General features: G+C 53.5%; 1 protein-coding gene across 1 annotated transcript in view; it reads right to left on the reverse strand.

The window, feature by feature from the left end:
* POR (cytochrome p450 oxidoreductase) overlaps positions 1-27164 on the reverse strand; it is a 62499-nt gene that overhangs the window by 11641 nt on the left and 23694 nt on the right. Inside the window, exon 2 of the mRNA XM_025923396.2 lies at positions 17036-17226. Within this exon, the coding sequence (XP_025779181.1) occupies positions 17036-17214 (179 nt within the window). The 5' untranslated portion in view covers positions 17215-17226. The remainder of the gene's footprint in view (positions 1-17035; positions 17227-27164) is intronic.

Below are 27164 nucleotides of genomic sequence, written 5' to 3' on the forward strand. Positions count from 1 at the left end.
ATATGAACAAACACTAAAAAAATAAAAATGAAAAAAAACCACGACACGATTAAGGAAATGAAAGGCAAGCCACAGCATGGGACAAGATGTTTGCAACTTATGTCTATCTGACAAAGGACTTGAGCTGAGAATCTCAGGAATCCCTACACGTCAATTAGGGAAAGATGAATAATCCAACAGAAAAACTGTCAAAAGACTTGAACAAGCACTTTCCTTTTTACTTATTTTTTTAAGATTTTAAGTAATCTCTACACCCAGTGTGGGGCTCGAACCCACAACCCCGAGATTGAAAGTCATGTGTTCTTCCAACTGAGCCAGCCAGGCGCCCCCTGAACAAGCGCTTTCTGAAAGACAGTCTCTAAATGGCCAAAGGACATATGGGAAGGTGCTGGACGTTAGTAGTAACAGAGAAACGGAAAACAAAACCCCAGTGAGATCTGCACACGCACCAGAATGGCTACCACGGGAGAGACGGAGCGCATCACACGCAGGCAGAGCTCTGGTGGGGAGCACAGCACGGCCCAGCTGCTGCCCTGGAACACCGTTCGGCAGTATCTCCTTAAACCTACAACCCGGCAATTCGGTCCCTGGTAGACAGCGGGCAGAGCACATTGGTGCCTGTGCACCAAAAGCTGTGCATAGAAGGTTCCAGCAGCGTTAGACACGCGGGTGCCAAACAGGAAACAACCCTAATGATGTCCATCCGCAGGAGGACAAACAAACAGTGGCACATTTACACGATGGAATATTCTCCACCGCAGCAGTGGAAACCCACAAACGATCGGTACGCACACGGGGAGGAGGGAGCCTCAGGGCGTAATGCTGAGTTCGAGGCGCCGGATGCAAGGGAAGGCACCCACCCGTACGACTTTGTTATGCAAGGTCCCCACGCAGGAACAGGAGGCAGGACCCGGGGAGGGACAGCAGGGGCGCCCGGGGTGCTCGAACAATCTGTGCCTTGATCCGGGTGGTGGTTACCCACCCCCGCTCACGTGGCGAGGTCACCCTGTGTGTACCTTTCTGCAGATCCTGTATCTCAAGAACACTCGCGCTTACACAATTTGCTCCCCAAATCCACTTTTTCCGGCAACCAAGACCCTCGGGGAGGCAGGGGTGGCAACGAGGTGGAGGGCCGAGCAGCGGCTCTGGAGCCGTGCGATTCCCAGCCTGCCACCTTGCAGCTGCGTGAACTTGAACCTCAGCCAGAACACGGGACCAACAAATACCGCTTCGGAGGCTTCTCCAAATGTCAAACGAAGAAAAAGCACAACAGGCACGCAGCACGCAGTCCGGCAAGCGCAGGCTCTCGGCGGCACCCGCCGCCCACTTTACAGGAAGGCTGCCGGAGGCCTGACTCGCCGTCTGACTCCAAGGTCTTTGCTCTTTCCGCTACATCCTGTGGCTTCCTGCGCGCGGGAAAGCGCAATAAAGCAAAAGCGGAGTCAGCACGCACCCGCACGTGCGTGCTCACACACGTGTACACAACCTACAACCGCATAAACGTGGTATCTGCTGGGGCCAGAGGCCTGGAGTCTGTGGAAAGACCTCGGTGAAGGCTGCTTCTCAGGACGCCTCTGCAAAGCTGCTTAGACACGTGATTTTGCAGACATAAAGATAACAGACTTGGTTACGCTCCCCTGGGTTTCTCACTACATTGGCAGCTCCAGGACCAGAGCCACTTTTAGGGCCCCAGAGGGAAATAACATCACCTGTGGGGCCCCAGGGGCGGCAAGGCCTGGCGCCCGTCTTGGCCACTCCAGCTTCTTCCCTCCACCCCAGAGGCGCCCCGACAGGCAGCTGGGGGCCGGCTGCCCAGACCTCCCACCCGGAGATGGCCCAGCTGCCCAGGAACCCCGAGCAGGCCCTCCCTGACTCCCCGTTACCCCACCCAGCACCCCCTGGGGAAGGCCCACCCCTAAGGGCGGCAGGGCCAGGGCAAGAGCAAGAATGGAGGCCCTCAGGCCGGGCCCCCCCACCCCCCACTCCGACCCGTACTCCAGAAGAATCTGGTGTCTGTCTGGACATCTCGGATCGCATGTCCGACTTCTGTCCCTGCCCTGCCAAGAGCAGCCACGTCTTCCCTGCCCTTCCGGTTTAGGCTCTGCCTAAGCCAGAGTGCTTGCCACCTGTGCCCACCCGTGCGCTCACACGCATGCTCCCCCAGGACCCCGTCAGGTGAATACAGCAAGGCGCACAGGGTTGGGACTCCCACCGTGGCTCACCTTCTGAGTTCTGAGCTAGGAGAACAGACTGCCTGCATTTCAACATAAATCAAACTCAAATCCAAACTGATGCTTACATATCAGCCAGCTAGGTGAGCGTTTTTGATTAGATACTCTAAGAAAAGAGCAGGCACAGAAGCACATGCAGTTTCCATTTATACGGTGCTGTGGCTGTTCAAGACCCACTGATCATACGTTTTAAAAAATGGTAAGATGAAGTTTAAGAGGTGTGAATTTCTCCCCAACTGAAAAGTGGAACAAACTAAATGCATTTAGTTGACACCTAAAAAGCGCGAGGTGACTCAGTCAGTTGAACGTCCAACTTTGGCTCAGGTCACGATCTCACAGTTCATGGGTCCAAGCCCCGTGTCGGGCTCTCTGCTGACAACTCAGAGCCTGGAGCCTGCTTCGGATTCTGTATCTCCCTCTCTGTCCCTCCCCCACTGTGCTCTCTCTCTCTCTCTCTCTCTCTCTCTGTCTCAAATATAAACATTAAAAAAATTTTTTTAATACATTTTATAGTTATAAAACTGGGGGCAACTCCAATGTCTAAAAATCAGGGACAGGCTGGACAGGTTACGCAGCACAATATGACACTGTTCACTACTGAACAGGGAAGCGTGGATCGCCTCTATGGGCGTGGAAGGATGTTCTTGATTCACTAAGTGGAAAAAAGCAGGTTATAGGATAATGCAGGCGACACGATCCCGTTTTGTTTAGAAGGGAGGGTACAGAAGTGCACATGTGATGGACGCCTGGGTGGCTCAGTCAGCTGAGCATCCAACTCTGGATTTCAGCTCAGGTCATGATCCCAGGGTGATGGGATCGAGCCCTGGGTCAGGCTACGTGCTAAGTGTGGAGTCTGCTTTAGATTTTCTCTCTCCCTCTGCCCCTCTCACATGGTCTCTGAAATGAAATTAAATGCATCAACAGTTTTAATAAAAAAAAAAGGGCACGTGTGAGCACGTTAAGGATTGTTCTCTCCCCGTGTTGAGCGCCTGGGAGTCTCTTTTGTTTCCTTCTACAGCTGATTTCTACTCCTAACCCCCTCACCCCTGTTCTTCCTACAGTGAACACGTAATGCTTCTGTAATAAGAAAATAAGAATTACATTCTAGGTTTAGAAACGTGCGTGGATATGGACAGATTTGGGAGGTTCCATCCGATAAGGACAATTGGAATGGCTAAGTCCCGAGTAGAGATGGCATCAGAGATGCAGGGCTGAGGAACACAGAGGCCTCTGATGCAGAGCGCGTCTCCACCCTGCAGATCCCCTGGGCCTCACCGACCTCCTGCTCACCATTGCCCTGGGTCGCCCTCCGTCTCTGCCCACAATGCCCTTTCTCTAACTTTGTCCCACGAGCTCCTGTGTACCCCATCTCTGAAGACACAACATACACTTTCCTCTTCAGAGCACCCTGTTTGTCACCACCTTCAATAGGGCACAGGCCTCGGTTCAGGCCCTCGACTCCATGTTCGCGACTCATGGCTCCATCTGAGGCCTGGGGGGAGCTGTCAGGGCCTCGGCACTGGGCACCGTGCCTGGCACTGGGCACGGCCTCTGGGGCGTCAGGCCTGAGAGGCTGTTGGAGGGGTCAGGGTCTGCCATCAGCAGAAAAGCCAACTCTTGTCTCTTCTCAAGGACTGAGGTTTCCATAGAAGCCGCATCTGAAGAAGGGGGGCTTGAAGACACGAGGGGTGCCCTGCCGCCCTGAGTGCCTGTGCCAGCCTCCGCCTTCCGAAGGCCTCCCACCAGCTAGGGGAGAGACAGGCTCCGAGGGCCATCATGGAGGAGGGAAGGGCCCAGCCCTCCGAAGGGGAGGAGGCTCCGGTTTGAATCCTGGATCTGCCACCAACTGGGCCTGTGGTGGCATCGCAAGGCCTTGGACTTCTCTTACTGAAAACATTGAATCTTGGCTTCTGCAACGTCCCCTCCCTGTTCCTCGTACAGCATTGGGAGTGTGGTTAACTCTCAGGGATAAAGAGGGTGTTCCCTAGAAGAGAGCAACCTGGGTCACTCTGTAATTTCAAAAACGCCGAGTGGCACAAAGTGGCAAGTGCTAAGACCAAAAGGGGGGACCAGACAGTCCACCCACAGGGCATCTGCAGAAACCGGGAAAGGCCTCCCAGAAGGGCTGGGCTCTATTCTCAGACAGAAAACAGATCCCAAGGGAAAGCCACGGAAACCGGGCAGCTGACAGGCTCTTGGATGAGGCCCGTGCAGCCAGCGGGGAGCTCAGCCCTGGCGGCCCAGGGGTGCGTGGCCTCTGACCCAGGCGCATGGGGCCGGAATGCCAGGCTGGCGGCTCTGGGAGCCGGGGGGCCCTCCAGGTCTGGCTGAGAATGTTCGAGGCGGGGAGAGATGGGCTAGCCCTCCTGCCCCTAGAGGAAGTTCTCCCAAGAAGCCTGAGCACCTCTGTGCTTCAGCCCCTGGGAAAGGAGGCATGCTCCCATCTTTTCCCCTTGGCTTCAGGGCTGGCTTCCAGAGATCGGGGGCAGATCGCACCCCATGGGGGGAAGGGAAAGCCGAGGACCCTAAGGAAGACCCCTTGCCTCCAGTCATTGGCCTGACATGACACGGTACAGTTTCCTACTGGTCACATGTGGCCTCGAGGAACAGCAGAATCCACCCTTCCCCCCCCCCCCCCCCACCTCCCGCAAAGCCCTGATGCCAGGCTCAAGGTGGCAGAGTTCAGCTGCTTGGCCTGTGCAAGGCCACACCTGAGCGCCCTCAAAAGGTCTAACCCAACCTGACAGCTTCATCCTGGGATGTGCCCCTGGAACCTGATCTTCCCCAGGTGGAAAACTCGGTGACTGGGGCCTTCCTGGTTTCCAGTCCAAATCCCATCCTTTGGAAGTGGGGAAATGCAGCCTGCAAGCCAGGACCAAAGGGGCTGATGGTCCTATGCCCTGCTGAACCCCCCAGGGGACTGCTCCAACTCTGCTGGTCAACTCCACAGGGCACCCTCCTCATGCATCTGGGGTGTCCCTGTCCAGGAAGGGGCCCCCTCCCGAGGGGCATCAGCGTGGTCTGCAGCAGAGACACGTCTGGAACTGACCTTCTCAAGGTTGGCTCGTCCCGCGGAGAGGAGTACGTGCACCCCATGGTTTCTCTCCCGACCCCGGGACTTAAGGGAAGAGGCAGCTTCCGGCTGTCTCCGGGAAACAGGCAGGGAGCCTGCGGCTACGAAGTCGGGCTCTGTCCATCTCTCCGCAGTGCTGGCGGGGGCGGCAGACTGGCCCGGGACTCTAAAAGTTCTCCCCAGCCCTCTCGAAGTGTCTGCTGAGCCCCTGCCTACGTCTGTCCCCACAGGCGCAGGCAGGACTTGGGACTCCAGCCTGAGACCTCCCGTGATCCCCTGCGTTTGGGCGTACACCCCTCCTCCTTCTGTATGGACTGAGGGAAGGAGAAAACCTTTCCAACCCCGACTCGGGTCTCCTTGGTAACTGTTTATATCGGAGTCCTTTCTCCCTACTTCCTCCCCCTTTCCCAATTAAAAAAAAAAAAAAAAAAAAGGGAAGTCTTGAGGCTGAATAGAGCTCTTCTAGACACTAGAAGGCAGCTGTGCAGGTTGCTATGGCTGGGCTGTCTCTCCACAAAGGAAGCGGCATTGATCCCGCTGCCAGGGCGCCTCAGGATCATATTAAATTAGTTCTGGTTCCTGTCTTCCTCCCCACAAAAGAACTATGGGCAGCAGAGCCCAAGATGCGGGGCCCAGGTCACCTGGGAGCAGCATGTATGCAGAGGGCAGGCCTGCCCCCCACAAGGTGGACCCCACATTCGCTGCGGAGACATTTCCTCCCGGCGGCGGGTGGGGGGGGCGGGGGGGCAGCCCATCAGAGGCCCCCCAGGACAAAAAGCCAGCAGAGGAGATGGCAGCTGGGTCGGGCTTGGAGCCCAGAGACCACGCGGGTCCAATTAGAATTTTCTACTCCCAAATTGGGAGCAGGAGTCTCTCCATCCAAGCTTCAGAAGTCAACTGCGGGATGCACGAAAGGGAGGGCGGATGAAAGCACTGAGTCACTTGCATGAAGATGAACCAAGATGTCCCCGGGGTGATTCATCTCCTTTCCAGTCCCGGCAACACGCAGAGGAGTTTGGAAAACTCCGACTCGAGTGTCCTTTTCTACAGCACGGATTTCTCCTGAGACTCTCCCCTGCCCTTGGCGACACACGAGGCAGCCAGGCAGCCGCTGTGGAACAGCTGCCTTCTGGGGCCGGTGTGGTGGCCGGTTCTCCACCCCCAGGGGCAAGGAGCCTGCCACCAGAGAGGGGTGAGCCGGGGCAGGCCAGCCAGGGCTGTGGCTGAAAGCAAACGGTGTCCAAGAGCCGCCTTTTGTGAATACAAAGTGATTCCCCGGAGCTTAAATAAGAACCAGCAGGTGAACAAGGGCAGATCAGCAGGGGCACCCGGGGAGGACACTGCCACCAGCAGTGGCTGCCCTCTGGCAGGTGGGAGGTCATGAGTCAAAGCCAAAGCAGGGAATGGGAAGTATAACTTATTGAGTGCCTACTGTATGACAGTTAGTATTCAAGGAACTCTATACTGTATTTCATTTAATCTTCCTCACCCTGCCAGATGGGCTCTTGGATTTCACAGCCAAGGGCAGCGAGGCTCCGGGGACAGTGGGAAGCCAACTCCGGGCCTGTGGAAGCCCAGAGCCACAGCAGCGCACGGCCGCCCCCATGAGCAGAGCAGACTGTGTGCCCCCATCCCACCCCGTGGGGCCAACCACCACTGACAGGAGTCACCAGGCACGCTCAGAGAGCACACTTCCCGGCCCCTCCCGGGGATCCTCGGCCCTTGTCATTTGGCATGTTCGGAGGCTCGAGGGGGCTGCCGTTTCCTTCAGGGACATCCCACCATACAGCCTTCAACGCGTATCCACCAACACGCACATCAGGCCTCCACACCTGCCGTGCGTGGCCCAGGTGGCCTGCCTTCCCAACACCGCGGGGCAGCACGCTGGCCTCTCCCTTCCAGCCCTACAGACCCCCAGGGCGGTGCCTCTGGAAGACTGGGTGCGGGCAGGGTCAGCGCTCTTGTGCAGGAGACCGAGAGAGACACTGAGGTCCACGGCCCTGCTCGGGGTTATTTGCCAGTGACAGTGACAGAGAGAAGTCATCCTCTGCTCAGATGCCTTGTCTCTTGTCTCCATCAGCTTTGCCATTTGCAAATGGAGATGAGAGCCCTGTTTTACAAAAGCCCCAGCCCAGAACCCTTTCTCTGCGGTGCTGACACCTTCTGCTCTGCGTGCGCTGTTCTCCTCGGAACCTCAGGCCCCTTGCCAGTGCCCGCCGGTCAATGCCAGTGCCACTGGGTGACCTTCCTCCAAGCCACTCCAGCTGCTCTCAGGACTCTGCCCCGGTTCAGTCCTTCCCTTGGGTCCCCCTTAATGTCAGATAAAACCCACCCCGGGGAAGGCCCGAGGCCCTGTAAAATTTACCCCCAGCCTTTTCTCTCCTGTCTCAGCTCGGTGACCCCTGACCCCCACTGTGACTCCCAACCCACTAGTAACCCTGATGCTCTCCATGACCCGACCCCCTCCATCAACCTCAGTCCCCTCCACGAGCCCCAATGCCTCCGTGACCCCCAACTCCCTTGCTGACCCCCGACTCCTTCATGATTCCCAATTCCGTCAGCGGCCCTCGACTCCCTTCATGACACCTAACTCCCTCAGGGACCTCTACCTGGGCTCTGGCAGACACACCATTGCCAGCGGAGCCCTGGCTTCTGCACACGTCTCTGCTCTGTGTGCCCTGCTCTGTCTGTGCCACGGACCCTCGCCGATATCCACCTGTCTATGCCAACGCCAGCTTTCTACTTAGCCTCCCAGACTCAGTTTGGGGGCACCTCAATCCTGACGTGCCCACCCATGGAGGGCTGACCCTCTTCTGCATTCCCACCGCCTCTAGCAACACTCCTCTCTCCCACATGCACGAGAGCCCCCAAGGACACTGCTTACCCCTGCGCCCTGGTGCCTGGCACAGAGAGGGAACCACGGGCAGTGAGCACCGGGTGCTACTCAGCGAGGTCGAGAGGTCCACGCCTTCCCGGACAGGCCACCTTTGGAGTTGTAGGCACAAGGCAGAATGGCAAAGCCACTCCGGTCTCATCAGGGGACAGGGAGGAAGGAGAGGCAGTGAAGCCGCTCACGGTCGGGGGGGCAGTGGAAAACCCAGGTCTGCGCTTGCGGGGGCGGCGTGAATACCCCAGAGCCCCTCTTCTCGCCACTTCCCGACGGCGGGAGGCTTCAGGCACTGTCCACCCTCCGCGTCCACAGAAGCCTATCCTACACACTCTCCTCTTTGCACAACTCCTGTGTGTTTCTATTTTCACTTTCGGCAGAGCCAAGGACGTCTCTCTAGCAAGAGTGACCCTGAACTGGATGCGGACGAAGTCCGGCTCATTCTCCATCTGTCGGCACCCGCCAGACGCAGACGGATGGAAACGAAGTTGGCGGCCTCGGCTCCTGGATTTCCTGGCCCTTCTGTCGAGAGCAAGCCCCCAGATAAAGATCACATAGGAAAATGAGCTCCTCTGTGGCTTTTCAGAAGCAAGCCCCAGTGGGATGGAATGGGCAAAATCCAGACTGTGGGAAACTGAAACAAACGATCTGGTTCTGGAACAAAAACGCTGCAGGGAAAAACCAGGGATGGAGGGGAAGCCTGTTCAGTGAGAGACTTCCTGTCATGTTGAGGAGAAGCCAGGCCCCGAAGGCCGTAGCCACATAATTCCATTCACATGACATTTGGGAAAAGGCAAAAGTACAGGGACACAAATAAGATCATGGTCACTAGAGGTGGGGGTGGGTGGGTATTAACTGCAAAGGGACACAGTGGGGGGAGGGGGTCACGGGGACTTTGGGTAAAAGGAATTTATTCAAAGTCCCTCCCCCTCCCCCCCAATCAAACTTAAAGACAAAACTCACAGGTGTCTGCACTTGGCCCTAACTCTTTGTTTTTCTAGGTCAAGGTGCCCTACATTCTCAGAAAACAGACCCCAAGTACAAAATGTATTCTCCTCTAGCCTGACTACAATCTGCATCCCAGATGAGCCCCCCCCAAAAAACCTGCCACTTTCTGTTCTGCCTGGCCAAGAATCAAGCCCCTCCCCATACCCTACCCCCCCCCCCCCCCCCCCCCCCGCACAGCTGCGACCCTTATCACATCCTTAAAACAAAAAATGCTTACAAGGTCCAGCACGACCGGGGGTGACACCTCTCTTGATGTCTGGCCCCTCTTCTCCCTTGGCGAGTGAATAAACTCTGTCCTGCTTGTTGCCCCGCTCTTTGTGCAATTCTTTGCCGCCCACCATCACTGGCCACCCTAACACGTGCAATGTTCTAGATCTTGATCGTAACACTGGCTGCACAACCGCATACCTCTGTTAGGACTCATCTGCACATAAATTATACCTCCACATACCTGGCCCTCCGAGGGAGGGAGACTTTTAAGATTTATTTATCAACGGCAGTGCAACTGCAATCTTGTTTAGATCCTGAATTTTTGAAGAAGTGTGAAAAAAATAGATACGTATCGGTCAATCAGGGAATGACAAACAAACGCTCCTGGGTGCCTGGGAGTCCCGAAGCTTGCCGCTGGCTCTCAGGGGTGTGAGGACAATGGCAGAGAGTTGTGTTCAAAAAGGAGAGGAGAAGACCGAACTATTTTCACATTTCACATGAAGTGTTTCCAACTTGCTAAGAAATGCTGATTCCTTTATTCAGAGCCACATATGACTAATTATGAAATTGGACTGCTTTAAGATAAGCCAAGAGCAGCGGGGACGGGAGGAAACGAGCCCCCACGGTGGGTGGGGGGCTGTGTTCACATCTTCTGGGCTCTGTCCTTTGGCGTTTGTTTGAAACGTTCCACAATAAAAAGCTTTGTTTTTCTTTCAAGCTCAGGCACCAGACGTGAGGCCAGAGGTATGTGTGGAGGCCACTTGGGCGCTTCTTGCCTCCAGCAGAGCAGAGGAGGAGCCCAGCGGCCCGGGCTGGGCCGGGCTGGCCACCTGCTCAGCTTTACCACCACTGGCGGGCGTCACCGTGGGGCCAGAGCCTCGGATTCTTTTTCAAGAGAAGCTGAAAGTCTGGGTTTGATATGCCACCCTTTTCAACGTTCTAATTTCAAATAATGTCATAATTTAAAAATGTAAAACTCCCTTGGGGCGCCTGGGCGGCTCAGGCCTCTGGAGCCTGCTTCCGATTCTGTGTCTCCCTCTCTCTCTGTCCCTACCCCGCTCACAGTTCGTTCTCTCTCAAAAATAAACATTAAAAAAAAATGAAATAAAATAAATAAAAAAATGTAAAACTCCCGTGTAAGCCAAGGTCAGCCTGTGGGCCACTTTGCCCAAGAGGCAGCCACAGGTACATGTTAGTGCTAGTCCAACAGTGGACCCGGACAGGAATGGGACGCTGTCTCTGCATCATGGGAGGCAGAAATACAAATGGCCATGCGACAAGAGGGGTGCTCCACTCAGAGCGCTGTGTTACGTGTGCGAGCTAAGTGGGGGCTCTGGGGGGGTCCTGGAGCTTCAGACTCCCGTGGGAACCATCACACCCCGGGGGCCCTGCGACTAAGAGCTGCCCTAGCGTGGAATGCTCTGTCCAGAGGCACAAGCTGAGTGAAGGCTGAGGACTAAGTGTGAGTGGATGGCAAGGAGCCACTTTCGGAATTATTACCACCGTCACTAAGAGAACGTGCTGCTCTCTTGAACAAGCCTTTAATTGCTATTAATATAACTCAGAAGATCTCCCTGGGGTAAACAACTATGCTTGTGGATTAAAAGGTTCAATACTGAAGGGCACCTGGGTGGTTCAGTTGTTTGAGCGTCCGACTTTGGCTCAGGTCATGATCTCACGGTTCGTAAGTTTGAGTCCCACGTCAGGTTCGCCGCTGTCAGCGCAGAGCCCGCTTCAGATCCTCTGTCCCCCTCGCTCTGCCCCTACCCCACTTGCACACGTGCGTGCGCTCTCTCTCTCTCTCTCTCAAAAATAATAAATATTAAAGAAATAAAAAAATAAAAGGCTCAATACTGTAAAGTGCCAATTAATTTATAGATTTGATCCAATCCCAACTAAAACCCCAGCAGGGTTTGTTTTCTCCCCGCTTTGGTTTTGGTGGACATTGACATTCTGGTCTAAAAGTTACATGGAATGTCAAGGGCCTGAAGAAGACAAAAGAATCTTAGAAGAGAACAAAGCTGGGGGACTTGGCCTACAGATATCAAGTCCAGAGTGACTATGGGATCACAGAAAATGGAATAGTGTGGTCCCGATGAAGCAACAGAAAACAGATCCATAGGACAGAACAGTCTAGAAACTGACCCGCATACAGACAGTTACCTGATTTATATCACCAGTGACACTGAAGGGCAGTGGGAAGAGAATGGCCTTTATAACACCTCGTGCTGTGTCCAGTGGATGGATATCCGACGGGGGAAAAATGAACCTCGAAGCACCACACACAACTTGCCAAAGCCAAGTCGACGTCAGCTGCATGGAGGTCTAAGTTTAAAGGCTACACCAAGGAAGCTTTCAGAAGGAAACATAAAGAGAACGTTTTTTAGGACCATGGGATAAGTTACGATTTCTTAAACTGGACACAGAAACATCAACTGTCAAGGTTTAAGGTCAACCAAAAGGTTGAGGAATTGGGCTAAGTGTAAGTCAAGCACTTCCGCTCATCAAAAGGCACCAGTATGAGAGTAAGGAGCAAGTCACAGAAGCGAGATCGTATCTGCAGTGCATTTATCTAACAAAGGCCTCATACCTAGACTATAAAGAACCCTGGCAAATGAACAGGGCCACCAACCCAGTGGAAGAAACGGGCAAAGTCTTGAGCAAACAGACGTTCACAAAGGTATCTAAATGGCCAATAAACATTATGACAGACAAGGTCGTAGGTCTTCAGGGAAACGCAAATCACGACAGGATGCTACTGCACGCCTGTTTGAGTGGCTACGATAAAAAAGGTGATAAAAGTAAGCGTGAGGAGGGGACGTGCCCATGACCTGCCAGTGCCACGTCACAGCACACACGGAACAGAAACACAGCCTTATGGGGACTAAAACACACCTACCAGAATGTTCATGGTAGCACTGTTTGCAACTGTTCTCCCGACCGGGAACCGTCGAAATGTCCGTCATCATCAGAAAGAATAAATCACAGATTATTCACAGAATGGAATACCAAATGAGACCAAAGAACTCCACGTAAACCTCAGAGTGCATGCTCCGTGACACAGACAACATGGGGCCATTTTGGTTACACACGTCCTTCAAACCGTGCACTACGACCCGTGTCCTTCTGTTTGCATGTTATATACACCTCAGCAAAAAGGTGACGAACAAAACAAAACAGTCCTTCCAGAACTGACCTTCCCTCTGACCCTCCCTGGTCTCTTGCTCCTCGCCTCCCCCCGTCGGCCACAGGGACCAGAGAGACAGAGGAGTGGCGAGTGGCCTCACCCTGCTACCCACAGCTCATGCTCAGCCTTAACAAGAGAAACAAAAGCCTAAGAGAAAAAGCCAGTGTCTTCCTTCTAGCAGCCTGGCCTCTCTTCTCTAGTCACCCCATCCCCTGCTGCTTGCAAAGGGTCCAAATCTCTACACTTTGGGTTTTGCTCTGCTCCCTTGCTCCGCCTACGCCCAGAGGCATCCTGTCTCCCGTTTCCCAAACCTGCTCTGAGCAGCTGCCTGGTGCAGACTCTTCACGCCCAGCCAGGCCCGCGTGTCCCATCAACTGTGCCCTCACTGTGCGAGCCCCGGGACTCCCTTTTCTGGCCTCCCCATCTCTCTCGGGCCCACGTCCTGTAGCGCCCCCCACCACCTGCCTCCCGATGACCCTCCATCCGCCCCCCACGCAGTCCACGAGGGGCCCTGCTGAAATCAGGCAGCGTGGCAAAGGGGGAAGTGTGGCTTGTGGAGTCTGCAGGTGTGGCTTGATAAGCTGGCCCTGCGACTTGTAAGTGACGTGACTTGGGCAAACTCCGAGGCTACTTGCGTCTCAGCTTCTTCATCGGCAAAGTGGGGTAATAAAGCCTTCCTTGTAGGGCTCTTGTGAGACAGGATGTGATATTAATAGTAAGGATAAAAACAATAATACATGCCATTCAAGGGCAAGGCCATGACCAAGAGCACCAGGACCTGGGCAAAGCGCTCACTGATGATGTCATTTCAGTGTCAGTCCCATGAGATAAGGACGCTTATCGTTTCCAGAGCACAGACATAAAAAAGATAAAGTCACGGCCAACGTCTTCACGTGCCTTCTAGGTGATGGAGGCAGGACTAGAACCTTTGTCACCCAACTCTGGGCCCTAGAACATATCCCCTGCGGAGGGTACACATGACCCGGCCCCAGCAGGCTTCCACATGGTATATCGAGGGACAAGAGACCCTGTGGAGCGAGCGGACACAGAAACAGGAAGGCTGAAACTTTAGGATTACGAAGAGGGAAGGGCAGTTTTAGCATCCCCGCAAAGAGACAGAATCTACAAACTTTAGGCTTTCGGTTTTATTTCAGGTCCATCTCATGAGGCTGGAGAGGTGACGGGGAGGATGGTGGCTCCATGTGCTCCTATGGCACGCCCACGTCCTCTCTTGGAGTGCGGTGGGACATCTCCGCTTTACAGACAAGGAAACTCAGGGCCACTGGAAACTGGGACCTGGACACTGATCCCTTATCTTGAGTACCACATTCCCCCCCCCCCGCCCCAAAATACTTTCCACCCCAGGAAGGTACCTGGCTGGACCAACCCCGGATGCAAGAGGCCGGATTCCTGCTCGCCTGCCGGTCCCACCCGCTGGCCCTCTGCGGGCAAAGCCCTCTGAGCCTCGGGATGTGGCAGCACCTTCTAGGACCTGCTCAACACCACCTCCCTCAGCACACCCTCCTGCCCCCTCTTTCTCAGAGTTCCTGGAGCCTGTGTCTCCTGGCCTGGCCCTGAGACTTCCCAGCCACGCCCTGCCCAGCGTGCCGGGCTGTCGCAGAGGCCATGCTTAGGCGATGCACACAAAAGCATTTCATAAAGCATTTCTACAGGTACCTCTCAACGTCCTGACGGCTCAGTTTTGTTAATGTAAACACCACCTTTGTCTTCTTGACACGAAATATACTCTGACAGACTCAGCAGCCACCAGCACCAGGAAGATACTAGGTGCTGTCACCTCCAGCACCTCACTTAATGCTCACATGAGCCCCGGGAGGTGGGGTCATTCCCCTCCAGAGGGGAAAACTGAGGCAAGGTGAAGGGAGGACCTCACCCAGGATGTGAGCTCGAACACAGGGACTTCCTCTATTTTATCTGTGGCTACCTGGGACACAGCGGGGCCTCAGTGGATATCTGCTAAGCTTTCGGCAAACAGGAAACTAATGTCCTGTCAGTGGTACAAGAACTGAGTCCTTTGAATATCTCCTGTGATGCTTGAAGACCGTAACTTTTCCAGGGGAGACAATGGTTACCAAAACTGGGAGAGGGAATTAGGAGGGGATGTGACCCTGAGCGCCCAGCCTGCCCAGCCTGGGGAATCCTGGCCCCGAGTGTGTGAAACCACGGCCTGCACCTGAGACCCACTCCTGGCAGGACTCAGGGAGCCCCCAAGGGCAGGGCTGGGCCCCAGGGCTCCCTCAGCACAGGGCCTCACTCAAAGCTGCCTGCAGGTGTCCAGGGTTGGAGTTTGGGTAGAACATAGCCAACAGCGAATGTGAAGAAGTGACCTGACTGCAGGAAGGATTCGGAACTCAGTCTTGGGGGGACAGTGGTTTCGTCACCATATCACTCCTTCACTGTCATGTTTTTATAGCTAACAACCATCTGTACTCTTAATATTTTCATTAAGCTAATTTACCTTTGTACTTAAACTTCTTACAAGGAAGCTTTCTGGAAGGTTGAAAAACATCAGTAAAGTAAAAAGAATATGGGGGCACCTGGGCAGCTTAGTTGGTTAAGGGTCCGACTCTTGGTTTTGGCTCAGGTTTATGAGATCGAACCCCATGTCAGGCTCTGTGCTGACAGTGAGGAGGCTGCTTGGGATTCTCTCCTTTTCTCTGTCCCTCCCCTTGCTTACGCTCTCTCTCTCAAAATAAACTTAGAAAAAAAAAAAAAAACATTAAAAAACAAACAGTGCCATTAGTAAACTCAAGCCGGAGACTGTGTGTGATATCGTGACTTATAATAAATACGAATTTGGGTTTTGTACTGTTTCTGGCACAGAGCTCCTAAAACCCTTGGCATTTCCTAAGTGATAAAAACAATAAAGGTGTCTTCCTTTCCTCATAACCAGCCCCTTTCAGCCACTCTGGAGTTTATGTGAATAAAGCAATTTCTGGAAAGCCCTGAAGGATGGGGATGGTTGCCAGGGGGAACCAACCATGTGGTCAGAGGGTGTGAATTTCCAGGCCTGCTGCTGACCTCTGGGGAGGGGGGAACTGGTGGGTGAATGAACCCCCAGTGGCAGATGATTTAATCAGTCGCACCTACACCTACATTAAAACCCAAGACCACAGGGTTTGGAGAACTTCAAGTGTCAGGCTGCTGAACACTTCCTTGGAGGTGCTGGGAGGGTGGCGCCCCCACCAAGGGTATAAAACTCCACAGCTTTCCCCATACCTTGCCCTCTGCATCTCTTCCATCTGGCTGTTAAGGACTTCTTTCTTTCTTTCTTTTTTTAATGTTTATTTTTGAGAGAGAGAGACAGAGCAGGAGCTGGAGGAGGGGTAGATGTCACCATAAAACCTGACGTGCAGCTTGAACCCATGAACCGCGAGACCACGGCCTGAGCTGGAGTCGGACGCTTAACCAACTGAGTCACCTAGGCGCCCATGGCTATTACTGTCTTCTATCCTTTAAAATAAACTGGTAACCTTGTAATAAGGAAACTGCTTTCCTGAGCTCTGTGAGCCACAGCAGCCAATGAATCAAACCTGAGGAGGCTGGTTTCTAGCTCTGGTTTTTGGCTGATAAGTACAGGTGATGCTGGGACTTAAGACTCGTGTCTGAAGCTGGGGGCAGTCTAGTGGGACCAGGCCCCCCACCCGGAGGACCCGAGGCTAACTCCAGGCAGACGGTTTCACACCTGGAGGCATCCCAAGGGTGTGCAAGAACTCCCCATACATCTGGTCACAGAACTATTCAGTGCGGGTCTCGAGGAGAAGAGAAAACCAGTTTTCCTCCTTTGCTGTCGCCCCCAAAGCTCTAAGCTTGAGGCTGCTCTCTTCATTTGAAAAGGGAAATTGGCAAGCGTTAGGTGGTAAAGATGCATCAGCACCAAACTGCAACCCTGTCCATGTCAGTGATGCAACAGGACGGAAAGACAGTGGGCTGTGCCTCCCGACGTGGTCCTTTGCCAATAGCTCCGCTACGACCCATATGTTCACAAAACTGTCATAGACAGAAAGATCACGGGCCTGGGGTCAAACATGAACCGGGTGCCGGCTGCAGCTCTGCCCTGTGCTAAGGACCTCGGGCAGTACTTGTAGTGCCCCTGAACCTCAGCTTATCTACCTGTGAAATGGCACCTTGTACTCTGGTCCCTGTGAGGTGCCAACGAGAGATTCGAACAAGCGGACAGACGTAAAAGAACCTCGTAAACCCTAACGTGCTGTGGAAACACGAGGGGTTAGGCTAAGGTAGCTCTGAGGCACAGGCCACCAATAAGGCGATGTCCCCGATTGAGCCCCAAATGCGGCAAGGCCACCTGCACCTCTGTTGCCTGGCTCTCTCCTGACCGAGGTCTGAGGACAGGGCACCGCTGGGACTGATGGACGGGCTCTGGAACGCAGAGAGGGATCTGGAGCACAGTCACTTACACTGGCTGAATTCTGGTGAACTCGGGGACTTCGTCTTTTTTCTTTCTGAAGAGGAACCAGTAGGTCAGGAGGCCCATGATGAGTGAAAACAGAATCATGTCCGTCATGCTGAAAAGAGACACTTCTTCAGCCACTGTCTCAGACACTGTGGCGCTGGCATCCACGTTGGAATCCCCCATGGCGAGAGGAATCTGCAGGGAGAGAAAGGGACACGTATGAGCAGGGAGAAGTGGGGTCTGCCTGAGGCCCACGGGGGCACACCCCCACCCCTCAAAGCTTCAGCCTGGGTCTCAGGGCCCCAAGGACTACAGCAGCAGGCAAGGCACCGGGGCAGGAGCTGCTGGCCCCTCCAAGACACAGCTGCAGCTTTGGGTGGAAACTAAAATATTAAATGGCCCTGTGGAACCCAAGGACGTCCTACAGATGGAGCTGGGACTGGGGTCCCTGCAAACAGAGAACAGAAGCCACAGGCTCCCAGGGACACCGAGCCTCCTCCAGCCCCACATGGGCTTGGTTCTACATGAGAACGGGGACCATTTCGAGGCAAATCTTGTCCCCAACTGTGTGACAGGCCTGGGTGGCCCTAAACCCTGCACGTTCCAAAGGCCTCCAGGGCTGGCCCTGGACGGCTGCTGGGAAATCACTTCTAAGCCCTGGGAAGACGCCGCCTGATGAGCGTGGACCTTACAGATGGTTTACTGAGGCGCTCGGCCAGGCTCAGATGGTTCACGTTAACCATGTCATTCAGGATGAAGGGCTGGGGTTCTGGACCGCATCGTCTGGGTTTGACGTCCGGGATGCGGGAGACAGGGTAGATGAGGTTAGCGATGCGGCGCTCCACGCCTGCTAGGCTGACTCCCATACAAACCCCACACATGAAGGCGGCCGGTGAGCCCCCCTGGTTGGTAACACTTTATACGTGTCGCCACGCGTCGTTGCTGGGAGTGTTAAGCCCTGGCTGCTGACTCCAGCGGGCAAGGCCAACTGGAAGCTCGTGCCTGGTTTCTGCCGGACTCGGCCTATGGAGCCTTCTCCTTTGCTGGTTTCTGTCTGTGCCATAATATCCTTCTGCCATAATAAACTGCAACAGGGGGTGAGAGAGCTTTTCTGAGCTCTGCGAGTCCTGGCGAATTATGGAGCCTGACAGTGGTCCCGGGGACCCTCAGCACACCAACCTCATTCGTTCCCTGGAAAGATGCCCCCCCTGGTCCTGCCACCACTGAAACCCAGCAGAAAGGCAGGTCCGAGTCCACAAAGGGCAACGTGGGGAACCTGAAAGCCCGGCAGGACGCTTCTGCCACTTATCGAGGCTGAGCTCACCTCTGCAACCTCGTCACTCGATTTTGCAATTGCCGCTGTTAACCAAGTGGGCAGCTCTCACCACTACCAGGCTTCCCAGCCTCAGCGGGGAAAGCCTTCGTCACATCTCGGCAGCTCAGGCACGGGAGATTGCCTCACATCTGCCTTCCGCTCGCTGTCCCGGCCGCTGGGAAACAACTCCAAGGTTGGCCCCCGCAGCCGCTCTGGCATCCGAGGGCCCCGGCACCAGCTCTGCCCTTCTGTGGCCTGTCGGGCACGGGCCACTCAGAGCAGACTCTTGGGCTCAGCTGTCTGCTTTCTCGTTCATCTGAGGTGCTTTTCTAATGACTCAGTTCCTGCGATAATCATATTTGATATATTTCATATTCAAGGATGAACTCACGCACGTTGAAGATTTATTCAATGTTTGTTCTGCACGTCCTCCTGGCCAACCCTGCCAGTGTGGTCTGGCACACCCACAGGTCTTCTGTCTGCCAAGCTCTCACAGAACCATGGAGGGAGAGGATCCGTCCCACAGGGTCATGCCGTGCAGACCCTCGGAGCCCGGCTGACACAGGAAAGCCCCCCTGTCCCCCACCGGCTCACGGAACAGCAAACGTCAGCTCCCTGTCCCATGGCCCTTTCTCCCCCTGACTCAGGCCACCCAGCCCCCCTTACTGCGGGGAGACTCCTGGCCATGAAGGAAAATGACCAATGATCGTTTCCTGACATCTATGTGAGCTGCCCACGCCATCTAGAAAGCTCATTCTGCAGGGGGCTCCCGCAGGGATGGTGTGTCGGAGGGCAGTGGATTCACAGTCCCACATTTGGTTCCAGCTGCCCAGGCCACTGCCACAGACCTCTAAGGGGCCTGCTCCATGCAGAAGCCAGAGAGAGCCTTTTAAAAAGTAAGCCAGATCAAGTCACCTCCCTAACCCAAATCCTCAAATGGCTTCATGTCCTACTGAGCACAAAATCTAAAAGCTCTGCCCCCTCCACCTTTCTTACCGCTCTCACCTCTCCTCACCAGTCACACTGGCCTCCCTGCTACCACTCAAGCCTCCAGGTCTGCTCCTGCCTCAGGGCCTTTGCACACGTTAATGCTGCTGCCTGGACTCCATTCCTCTAGTTATCTGTAGGGTTCTCTCCCTCACTTCGTTCAGATCTCTGCTCAGATGTCACCATCTCAGAGAGACTCTGCCTCAGTATAGTTTCTGGTCGTTCTCCCTCCCCATACTCCGTCTCAGCACTGATCACTACCTGGCATTACGTTATACGTTCCTTCCACTGACTGCAGGGTCAGCCCACAAGAGCAGGACTTCATTTTGTTCACAGCCTGACATACAGATTACTGGGTGGCTTTATAATCTGCAAAGCATCACACAGATAACACATCATTACCGCAGTTTGTGAGGCTACGTTCACTTTCCTTCCCTCTGGCTCTGATACCTGACCATACTGCCTCCTTTGGCATCTGGGCCACTCCCCTCAAGTTCAGAGGAACAACCCCATACATTCTTGCACCCCAGGGAGACGACCAGGCACTGCCCACCGGGATGCTGACTCCCTGCAGCAAGCCAGGGTGGGGCTCAGGCCCTGAGGCCTGACCGGGACGGGGGACAAGGCCAGCACTCAGGGGTCTCAAAAGCACTGAGAGCAGCTTTGACTGCAAGGTGTAAAACTTCAGACAAGAGCGGCAGAGGAGCAGTAGAAAAGACCCGGAGATCATGATCATTTTATCCAAGGCCTCCTTCTACTCTGGGGAAGTGAAGGCTCCAAGGACTGCTGAAACCAAGAAAGGGGCCCCAGCTTCCCAGGGGAGGGCTGTGTTCAGGACCCATGTAGGCAGGATGATCTAAGAGACACGAACCTTTCCCCTGCTCTGCTGTGAGCTCCCGAACGAGGAATAGTATTGGAAGTACCTCTGTATCTAGCACAGAGTGGAAAGGAAGGACTGGCAGACTGGCAAGAAGGAAGCCACGCTGAGAGGAAAGCCCTTTACCCCTACGCTTCCCATACGAGGACAGCAGCAGTGTGACTGGGGCAGAAGCCATGAACAGCTGCTAAACCATTATTTTCACACCGAGTCACTGTTTTCACACTGAAGCACACACACAAGACACCCACCTATATCCCCAGCCTAAGTCTCTGCACCCCTGCCCCAGTGCCTTTACACGTGCCTGAGACGCTTTTCCTCCAGTTGCTTCCTGACAATCTCAGCTCGACTGTCACTCCCAAGCACTGTGCCAGGGTCATACTTTCCTGGCACAGTGCCTGGCACACAATCTAATGCAGAATAACTACCCGTGGAATGGATGGAAGGTGTCAGTGAATATATTATGACACGTGAAATATAAAATTTGCAGGAACCGATAATACACAACAAGCAGATTTAAAGGCATCTGGTGCTGGCGGTGTGCCCAAGTGGTGATCTGCTAGGACAGAGGTTCCCAAACTTTCTCTGCTCACGGAGCCCCTGGTAGCTTAGTAAAATTTCCACGGTCTCCCCAGGCCTGTGGCTACTTTGTTTATGAAGCAGTCAGGTCCAAACAGCCCCTGAAAACCCAGCCTGGCAAAGACACAAGTCGGCCAAAGAAAGGCAGCGTGAGCTAATGTTCAAAACTAGCAACCCAAGCTGGTATACTTCACGCAGAGTTTGACAGATGTCACTTGCACCGCGCTGGTAGATTAGGTGCCTCTGGGAGTGTGCCCTGAGCCACCTCCGCATGGTCTGGTATAAAACCACTCTCCTCTGATGGCTGAAAGATTGTGATGAGAAAATCTTGGATGTCCTGTTTTACAAGAATGTTCCCCACTTCAAGTATGGCAGGGTGACTGACTGCAGGACAGTCCGTCAGAGACCCTCCAAGGAGACTCTGGGAGCCCTGTGCACTCTTTCTGCCCTGGAACGGTCTCTAATCCGTAGGCCGTTTCTTCTTCCCACATTTAGTGAAGAGGAGGAACGCTGGGAAGTGCAGAGCTCTTGGGGTCAAAGGCAACACTTGTCCGCAGCAGAAACAAAAAAAACAAAACCAAAAAGGAAAATGTACATGAGAAAACAGAGCAACTTCTTAACCGGAGCAGGCTCTCGGCTACAGGGCTGCGGCTTAAATGTTCTCCTCTGGAAAATTAGGCACGGAAAAAAGGGCACATCAGATCTGATCTTTTACTACAAGTTAGGTCTGTACATAGAGCTTTTGTTTTTATTAGAAAAGAACATTACATGGGGCACCTGGGTGGCTCGGTCGGTTGGGCGTCCGACTTCGGCTCAGGTCATGGTCTTGCGGCTCTGGAGTTCGAGGCCCACCGTCAGGCTCTGTGCTGGCAGCTCGGAGCCTGGAGCCTGCTACGGATTCTGTGTCTCCCTCTCTCTCTGCTTCAACCCCAGTTACACTGTCTGTCTGTCTCTCTCAAAAATAAATAAACATTAAAAAAAAAAAGACAATTACATACAGAAAAGGACACACGTAGGTAGGCAGACAGATATGAGAGAAACCATTCCTCCTGAATTTCAACAGGTGATGCCGCAGGCCAAGGGTGACTCGTCCTGGCACGTCTGAAAAGGCAAACAAGGCAGAAGGGCCCTTTCTCCATCTGACTCTTCACAACACCGCAGTGTAAAATCATCCTCAAGGAAGTACTTATGGCTTTGCGTTTACTGTATGCAATTTCTGGTCAGTAAACAAGACTGATTGAGCAACCCGGCACCGATACCGGGGTGCGCCGGTCTCCTAAAGCAGCAACGAGGAGGGAAGAAGCCTGAGCAAGCGATTTAGTTTGTCCCTCAGGCGTGCACATCACCCAGCAGCAGTCACCAGCACCTTATGGCGTCCACCCTCAGCTGCGGTGGGAATAGCATCTGCTCAAGTTCACAAATCTCTGCCAATGAGTAGTGGTTTCAAGATGAGGGGAGACCGGGGCTCCTGGGTGGCTCAGGTGGTTACACGTCCGACTTTGGCTCAGGTCATGATCTCACGATCTCAAGAGTTCTAGCCCTGTATCGGGTTCTGCACCGACACTGTGGAGCCTGCTTGGGATTCTCTCTCCTCTCTCTGCCTCTCCTCCACTTGTGCTCTCTCTCTCTCTCTCTCTCTCAAATAAATAAACTTAAAAAAAAAAAAGTCTTAAAAAAAAAAAAAGGTGAGGAAAAACCGTCAAGGGAGCCAAGCCTGCTCCCGTCTAACAGCTTATCCTCCAGAGATGGGGGGGGAGGGGGTGCTCAGGGGAAGGGCCCTCCCCAAGGCGGCCTCTAAAAAGCAGGGCTCAAGAAAGCAGCAGATTCCTCTCTAGCAACTTGCCCACCAAGTTGACCCTGCAAACCGAGACACGGCCGCTGTGGATTTCTCTGGAGTCACCGTTTTTAGGGTTCACTTGGTTTCTTGAATCTGCAGGTTTGAGGACTTGCAGCCATTATTTCTTTGACTATCTTTCCAGCTCCCCACCCCCCTTTCTCTACTGCCAGGATGACGATGATGTAAACATGTTTTGTGGCGGGTCCTCCAAGTCCCTGAGGCTCCGTTCACTTTTTTCTGCCTCATGTCTCTCCGTTGCTCCCCGCTGACTAGATAATTCCATCAAGCACTCTACCTTCAAGTTCCCCTGTCTTCACCATTCTACTATGGCGCCATCCATGGAGCTTTCGCCATGGTATTTTTCAGTTCTAAGAGGATTGTCTGGCTCTCCTTTATATCTTGTAGGATTCCAACATCGATGTCACTTTGATCACTGTTGACTGTTTTTTTCTCATTCAAGTTGAAATTTTCCTAGTGTTCAGTACGGGGAGTGATTTGTGACTGTGTCCTGGGCATTCTGGGAAGAGCGTTGTTACACTCTGAGTCTTATTTATATGCTCTCTTTCATCAGGTCTTCTCTGCCACCATGAGGGTTGGGGGATGGAAGGCGCCAAGTCATTGCTGTCATTCATAAGCATGTCCCGGCCAGTACAATGTCATGGGGGAATAAATTGAGCTCTGAGGGAGGTGAAGGTAAGATCATCTGAGACAATCAAAGAAGGGACACCCAGGGACTAACATCATGAAAAAATGACCCAGGCCCAGCGGCCAGATAAGGAAGATAAGAGAGTTTAGACAGGGGAAGTGCATACCAAGGCTCGAACCGTAGAAGAGCAGTAGCTACAGAATCTGGAGCGCCTCAAGTGTGCTACGATGGGATGTGTTTGTATGTGTGGGTGCACAGGTGGTCAGAAAGAGACAAGCTTTTGGAAATAGGCCGAGACCAGTGTGCAAAGGGGCCAGGAGCCCTCTATATGTGTCTGGGGTCTTTGGGCCCTGGGCAGCCAGGGACAACTGGGCAGGGGTGTGGCATGATTAACACCTATGCCATTGGTGGGAACCTGGACGATGGTGCCTCCACCCACCATGTCAGTACAATCACGAGGCCTTGACCAAGGCATCCTGATCTGGAACGTGCTCAGGCCAACATTCCACAGCACGCTGATGACCTACCCCCCCCCCCCACCACCACCACAAGATGGGACTTGTGGGTGTGATCTGGAGACACATGACTGGGCCTGTATCTGATGCAATGATGTAAAAGAGGAAGGAAGCCAGGAGAACTAGATGTGTCAGAGCATGACTTGGCAAGAAGGAAGCAAGACAGCCAGCATCACTCAGCACAAATTGAGCTGACAAAGCCTAGAGGAGCAAACCACTGGGACTGTAGCTGCCATAGAGGACCACACGGGCTTGCTCCTACCACTCCCTCTGGGGCCATGGCCACCTGGCCTGAACTCCAAGTGGGGTGAACCCACAGCTCTCCTACACTCTTGGCAAATACTCCAGGGCATTTGGTGGGGATACTTAGTAACACCATTAAAAGTTAGCACAGGGTGGGGCGCCTGAGTGGCTCAGTCCATTGAGCATCCGACTTTGACTCAGGGATCTGTGATCTCTCGGTCTGTGAGTTCGAGCCCCGCATCGGGCTCTGTGCTGACAGCTCAGAGTCTGGAGCCTGCTTCAGATTCTGTGTTTCCCTCTCTCTCTCTGCCCCTCCTCCACTCATGCTCTCTCAAAAATAAACATTAAAAAAAAAGAAAGAAAGAAAATGTTTTAAAAGTTAGCACAGGGCAACTGATGGGCACAACATACTTCACAGGAGCTCTATGAGATACTAGAAAATATATGTATCAGTCTCTGCCTCCAGTTCCTGGGACAGAGCTCCTAAAACCCTTGTAATTTCCTAAGCAATAAAAAGCACAAAGAGCATCTCTTGTTCTAATGAGACTCTGGGTGGGCTCCTGGAGGGGAGATGGTCACCAGAGAGACAAGGCATAACTGGCAGCTTGGAACTTTCAGCCCTGCCTGTCCCCTTCTCCAGAGAGGGAGTTAATGACTGAGCATGCCACCCGAGGAAGCAGGAGCACCGAGATCCCAATAGTACCGGGTTCAGAGGGTGTCCACATACCAGCACGGGTGATGCCCCCCGACTCCTGCACTTGGGGCCCCTCCCAGACCCCACCCTGCGTATCTCTTCACCTTGTTGTTCACCGGTATCCTTTATCATGTCCTTTAATAAATGTAAGTGTTTCCCTGCGTGGTGTGAACTGCTCTAGCAAGTAAACTGAACTTGAGGAGAGGGTTGTAGGAGCCCCCCCCCTTTTACTGCTGATTAGTCATACGCACAGGTGACAACCTGGATTTGCAATTGGCATCTGAATTCGGGGGGAGCAGCCCTGTGGGACTGAGCCCTTCACGTGCGGGATCTGACATCAGCCCCAGGTAGATGGGAGTCAGAGTTGAGTTCAACTGTAAGGGTACCCAGTTCCTGTCACAGAATTGCTTGTTGTGGGGGACCCCCACACCCACATCTGGGGTCAGAAGTGCTGTGAGTGTGGGCTTTTCTCATATAAGGTCATACCAGTTCATCCTGCTGCCTAGACCTTTGCCTCAATTAATTCTTAACACAAATGAGGAAACGAGAAACACAGGAAGCTGGAGGACATGCCTTAGTTTACTCACTGGGCAGACCAGTTCTGAAGTCTGCTCTGCCTCTAGAGCATCAGCAGGAATAGGAGCGACAGGCTTTTGAGAAGCCCCAACAACAGAACCCTCCCCGCAGGGCAGGTTATGGTTCACACGGCACATCCACGCAGGAGGCCTCAGCACGGACCATGGTACTCTCCTATGCTTGACGGAAGTGGGACCGGGGGGCCCTGGGTGGCTCAGTCGGTTTAGCGTCCGCCTCTTGATTTTTGCTCAGGTCATGATCCCAGGGTCGTGAGATGAAGCCCCGCATCAGCTCTGCAATGAGTGTGGAGCCTGCTTAAGATATTTTCTCTCTCTCTCCCCTCCCTCCCTCTGCCCCTCCACTGCTCATCCTTGCTCTTGAGCTCTTTCTCTATAATAAAAAAAATAATAAGGGGTACCTGGGTGGCTCAGCTGGTTAAGCATCTGACTCTTGGTTTCAGCTCAGGTCATGATCTCATGGTTTGGGGGTTTGAGCCCCGTGTCAGGCTCTGTGCTTACAGCTCAGAGCCTGGAGCCTGCGTCAGATTCTGTGTCTCCCTCTCTCTCTGCCCCTCCCCTGCTCAGGCTCTGTCTCTGTCTCTCTAAAATGAATAAACGTTAAAAACAATTTCTTTAAAAAAAAAAAAAAAAAGAGAGGGAGAGTTACAGAAGGGCTCCACATTTAGCATCAAAGACAAATTGAAACACAATCAGAAAGAGTCCCTGGGCTGGGAAGTCCCCTGGGGCACCCGGGTGGCTCAGTCAGGTAGGGGTCCAACCCTTGATTTAGGCTCAGGTCATGATTTCAGTGTTTGTGAGTTCAAGCCCCGCATCAGGCTTTGTGCTGACAGCCTGCTTGGGATTCTCTCTGCCCCTTCCTTGCTTGTTCTCTATCTCTCTCAAAACAAATAAATGTTAAAAATAATTAAAAAAAAAAGAGTCCCAGGATGGAGCGGTCCTCAAAACATGCCACATGAGAAACAGTACAGGAAGGTTTACCGTAAAGAGGATTCAGAGGCAGCGGGACCATCTGCTCTTTGGGTAATCAGAGAACAGAGGAGGGAGAGGTCTCCTGAGGGCAGAAGTGAGCCCTGGTAATGGGGGACAGAGATTTACACGCTGTTCAAGGAGAACTTTCTAATAAAGGAGTCTGAAGGGAGAATGAGCAGCTGTGAAGCAGGGCCCCCATCATAAGAGATGTGTCAACAGAAGGCTGGGTAACTCAATGACAGAGAGAGTGCCTGCCATCCCCGAAGCCTGGGAATACACCAGCCAAGTGTATGCTCATTAACCTGGACTGGTTGAGGTTGGTGATTAAGGCCAGAGGGGCAAAGCCCAAGTCTCTGACCTGAGTTAATACTGAAATATGGGTTCCTGGATCTCTTTCACGGAACCCTTTGAGACACACAGACACACACAGTTCTAGTTCATAGTCAACAAGAGCCATGGAAAGCAAAGGCGGATGATGACACAGTGATGGGAGATCCCACAGCACAGCCTAAGGACTCAGAAAAGAGGAAGAAAAACAGGGAGGCTGAGAAGAGAGCTCTGAAAAAGGAAGGCGGACGTACTGACTCTCTGGATTAAGACACCAGTCCCAAGAACACTGGGGCTTCACACAGAGTGGGGCTTTCAGCTTTAATGAGGAGCCCCTTTGGGGCTTCTGCCTTCCCAGGGACGCCATCATCATGTCTACACTGCGTCTTTACCCACCCACCTCGGTCTGCACAGACTCAAGATGTTACTGTTAGCAGTCCTGAAGAAGAGAGCGACAACAGAAAGTATCGATCCCTGCAGCTATGAAAAAGGAGTGCACTACCCCCACCCACGGGAACAGGGCTGAATCTCACAGACACGATGCTGAA

The sequence above is a fragment of the Puma concolor genome, chromosome E3 (genome assembly GCF_028749965.1).
Source record: "Puma concolor isolate L17-30 chromosome E3, mPumCon1.1.hap2, whole genome shotgun sequence".
NCBI lineage: Eukaryota > Metazoa > Chordata > Mammalia > Carnivora > Felidae > Puma > Puma concolor.